The 5000-nt window shown below is 35.8% G+C and overlaps 1 protein-coding gene across 39 annotated transcripts in view; it reads left to right on the top strand.

Annotated features, from left to right (window-relative positions):
- Positions 1-5000, top strand: part of LOC115224090 (mucin-3A-like) — a 101486-nt gene that overhangs the window by 71899 nt on the left and 24587 nt on the right. For 38 of the 39 annotated variants that reach the window (XM_036512960.1, XM_036512966.1, XM_036512985.1 and 35 more), the window contains one exon: positions 868-1155. The exons of the other annotated variant lie outside the window; for it this stretch is intronic. In XM_036512960.1, coding sequence (XP_036368853.1) covers positions 868-1155 — 288 coding nt within the window. The remainder of the gene's footprint in view (positions 1-867; positions 1156-5000) is intronic. 39 annotated transcript variants of the gene reach the window in all.

Below are 5000 nucleotides of genomic sequence, written 5' to 3' on the forward strand. Positions count from 1 at the left end.
TTTAGGACTACCATTGTCGACTTCATACCACCTCAACATTCTAACGTTTCAAAATTTGCAATTTCAAGACATTATGGATTTTATAGTTCGTTATAAGAACGGAAAAATCAGTGACTGTTAAAGATATTTACTTTGCTCCCTTACTTCCTCTTTAACTCTTTCTTGACAATTATTTCACCCAGCTCATTACCCTTTATCACCTTTCAGTCCACTTCTACCTTCTATTCATGTTCCTCATCTCTCTTATTTCCTCAGTATTCATTTAAAACGTGACCTTGTATATATTAGTCTATCATTTTTCTCGTTTTTTGTTTTTCAACGAAAGGCCTGCCGGGAAATGGCGGCCAATGAATACCGCATCTTTGCCATTTTATTTCTCCCTGCTTCTTTCACACATATACATAATTTTATCTCACTATTTCTCTCTCTCTCTCCTGCTCTACATCGTCTTATTGGTTTCATTTCTTCTCTAAGATATTTCAATATGTCTAATAAAGGTGTAACTTACCTCTCCTATTCTCTTTTTCTATCTCTTTTTCACCCCCGCTCTTTCTCTCTCTCTCTCTCTCTCTCTCTCTCTCTCTCTCTCTCTATATATATATATATATATAATATATATATATATATATATATATATATATCATTCTGTCTCTCTCCCTCACCTGCCAACTCTCACTATTTACAGTTTTGCCATGTTTCTTGCTCTTCATATTTTTCATCGCCTTGCCTTCTCTCACAGACATTTCCAACATGTCTACCATAACCTAATTCTCTCCAACCATCCAATCATCATCCAACAAACAAAAACAAGCAAACAAACAAACAAAGAGCAATAAATTCCAATGAGTTCCCGCTTCAATGTTCCAGTGGTCAAGGCGACACATCAGGCAGAAATTTTGTATCCCGGAAGATCCAGAAGAAATGGGATATAGACGCAACTGGTTGTCGGCGCCGCCCTACACACCGGAGGCCATGTTCGTCTATGAAAACAAGGGTACGGTGTTCGACAGTGGCGAAAGATACGGCGTTAGTGGGGCAGAAGCCACAGAAAAACACAGAGAGCCCAGTGCACAGCTCAGCGACTATAATAACTCCAACGGTGTTGATTTCAACACATTTGATGATGGCCATTCGTCTGCAACACTTGTTAAGTCGGTAAGACTGCTTAATCTCCCTTAATTCTATCTAAAAAAAAACAACAACATCAATAACAACAATAATACAATAATTATTCTTTTCTACTCTAGGCAAAAAGCCCGAAATTTTAGGGGATGATGGGGGGGGGCAGTCGATTACATCTACCTTAGTACGCAACTGATATTTAATTTATCGAACTCGAAAGGATGGAAGGTAAAGTCGTCCTCAGCGGAATTTGAACTCAGAACGTACACCTGGCGTGCTAACGTTTCTGCCAGCTGGCCGCCTTCAACAATAGTAAAATAATTATTACTTTGTTGTGTCTGGGGAGAGTCATTCTCTTTTAGTGCTTTATTATTTAACACACTCACCGGTAAAATTTCCACTTATTTCTTATTTTTATTTTCCTAAAATTTTCGTTGCGTGTTGCAACCTTTTCAATTGTCTTGACTCTATTGTCAAGACAATTGAAAAGGTTGCAACACGCAACGAAAATTTTAGAAAATAAAAATAGGAAAATAAGAAATAAGTGGAAATTTTACCGGTGAGTGTGTTAAATAATAAGGCACTAAAAGAGACACAACAGAATATGCTTCAACACACGAACTCATATAAGGAATCGTGCAAACCAAATCCCAAAACGAAATTATTACTTCATTAATGACTTAAAAGATAGATGCTCTCTTCATTTTAATAACTCCTAATTACCTCCTCTTACTTTCGGAGTTTGGATTCCTCTCGAGTCGTATTTGACTTTATTAACTCCCAGTTCGATAAAATAATCACTAGGCATGTACTGCTGATAGATTCAATCAAATATATCCCCTTTCTCTACAATGTAAGCAATCCGTGTTATCTAGTACCGAACGCGGTTGAGTAAGAATCAAAGTCAAATTCCTGCTTAATAACCCGCGTCATCGATTCGATTTCGTTTATCAGATGACACCGATTTTATTTTCATTTCACTTATATTATGAAACCTGAGCTTTATAACATCCCGTTTTCTCTTACCATTTGCATGTTTTATTATCTGCCTTTATAATTAATATAAATATTTTTCACGAAACAACAACTTCACTGTTCTCACCCAGCTTCAAATATCCGACATATAATAACTTCACTGCTCTCAGCGCCCAAATATTTATTTGTAAAAATGTTTTAAATTTTTGTTTTTTGAAAGTTAAACCAGTCAAAATTATATAGAACATTTTATTCAGTAATACATAAATGTGAAAGCCACGGTCCTTTGAGTAATGGAAGTCTTAGGTTATTTTCTGTGTCTACTTCGACTTTGAGTTTATTGTTGGACAAGGTGATAATTTCGTTTGACATATTGATTAGAATACATTAATACACTACATATGCTGCAATATCTTCAACACACATTAGTAGGAAAATGCCCTCTGAGAGGTTTTCTGCAAGTAGGTGTAACTTTAAATATCCGACATATAATAACTTCACTGCTCTCAGCCTAAATATTTATTTGTAAAAATGTTTTAAATTTTGTTTTTTGAAAATTAAACCAGTCTTTCATCAATAATTTACGCTTTCGGGGATCTGTTCTGAAAGCAGGCCTCATAATAGTTTTATGATTATTGTATCATCATTTTTAATTCAATTTTTATAACTACCAATAAACTATTCAGTATGCCAGTAAACGAATGTTAAAAGTGAAAGCTCGATTTTTAACAACACAAATCCCATTTTCTCCATATTTTTTCTTTTTGTCCGTTTTCGGATACAGAGATTCTGGAAAATTGCCAAAAATCGGCATTTTGAAATTTCGGCCCTCACTTCGCCCCTTTCTCCCCAATTTCTTCATTTTTCACTTTTTTATCCAACCCTAACCGTAACCGTAATCCTAAAACCTTGACTCTAACCCTAAAACCCTAACCCTAAAACTCTAACCGTAACCCGAAAACCCTAAACCTAACAAAAAAAATTTTGGAAAATTTTTCAGAATCATAATCTCCGTTTTTTTCCCCCGCATATTTTGAGAAAAAAAAAATCTGAAAAAAGTTTAAAATGAAGCATGGGGGTGGGGTGGGGGTGGGGAGTAATTTCAAAATGCCGATTTTTGCCAGTTTTTTGGTAGATTCGAATTCTCCGTAGCCAAAAAACGGAGGTCTGTGTAGAAAAAAAAATTAATCAAAAAGTATTTTGGGGGTGGGGTACAAAAGGAAGTCTTGCCCACAAAGCGCTATGTGCTTATATAGCATTGTGATCCATAATTTTTAGCGAGTAATATGCCCAATCATATGAAGAATTATTCGTGATATTTCGTTATTTAAATACAGTGGACGAAATATTTAAACGAATAAATTTATCAGTAGATTCACCCTTCGCTTTGAACAGATGTACCGATTTCTATAATTCATAAAACTGTTATTTCTAACGATACGGGAACACAACTATATCCATCCATCCATCCATCCATACATACATCCATACATCTATACATACATACATGCATACATACAAAGAAAAATATCCTGTTGTTGATGTTGATGATGAAGCCTCGGATTTAGGTTAGAAACCGGCTCTTTCTCTATTGGCAAGAAGAGTGGCTGTGTGGTAAGTAGCTTACTTACCAACCACATGGTTCCGGGTTCAGTACCACTGCGTGGCACCTTGGGCAAGTGTCTTCTACTATAGCCTCGGGCCGACCAAAGCCTTGTGAGTGGATTTGGTAGACGGAAACTGAAAGAAGCCCGTCGTATATATATATGTGTGTGTGGTGTGTGTGTGTGTGTGTGTGTGTGTATGTGTGTGTGTGTGTGTGTATAGGGTGCGTAAGATATTTGAGGACAGATTTATGTTTATAAAAAGACAGATATATAATAACAGATAATAACTTTATTTATAAAAAAAAAATGCTATGCGGATAAAAATAAACCTTTTCTATAATGTTATTCAATAAAGTCACCTTCAGCTTCAACAACTGCTTCTATATGGGATCTAAATCATCTACATGCTCGAATCATCTACATGCTCGAATCATCTACATAGTCCTGGTTAATTTTGGACACTACTCTCACTATGACAGCTTTCAAAGAATCTTTGGTGTTATGGGTGTGTTCATTGATCTCTCTTTCAACAACGTTCCACATGTATAAGTCCAATGGATTGAGATCTGGGAAATTAGGAGGCCGAATATTAGGAGTTGTGTGATCATGAAAATTTTCAGCCATCCATTCCTGTGTTACTAGAGCCATGTGTGATAGTGCAGAGTCTTACTGAAATTGCATACACTGTCTATCCGCGGCTTAACAATCATTTCCAGGACCTCAATGTAGGTGGCAGAATAAACTCTAAGGCTTTGTGGAAAGATGTAAGGAGGCATCACATGTCTTTCATTGCTGACAACCCTTAAAAACCCTGACAGTTGCAGGAAATTTTGCATGCATAACACTTGGAACTTCAGAAGGGTCTGCACATAACCATCTGTCATTTCTTCTGTTAATTTTTTTTTTATCTTAGTCGAAGTTTTTCTCGTTTGAGAAAAACCAAATTAAATCTTATGTTGAACTTGCTGGATAAGTTCAGGTGTTCTGATGATTTCAGAGCGTTTAGAATGCTTTTTATGCTTTGATATTAGTGATACGTTTCCATCTTCAGTCTCTAGCTCCTTACAAATCTTGAAGACGAAAGATATGTCAACTTTTAAAAATTGAGATATTTTTAAATCGCTATACTCAACCTTTATAAGCACAATAACAGCATGCCTCTTCATTTCTTGAGTAAGCCGAGGGTCTGCCATTATTATTTTCTGAAACAAAGATTATACAGAGTTAGCAAAAAATGTAGCAGTGACCCAATATATATATATATATATATGTGTGTGTGTGTGTGTGTGTGTGTGT

The sequence above is a fragment of the Octopus sinensis genome, linkage group LG24 (genome assembly GCF_006345805.1).
Source record: "Octopus sinensis linkage group LG24, ASM634580v1, whole genome shotgun sequence".
Lineage (NCBI taxonomy): Eukaryota > Metazoa > Mollusca > Cephalopoda > Octopoda > Octopodidae > Octopus > Octopus sinensis.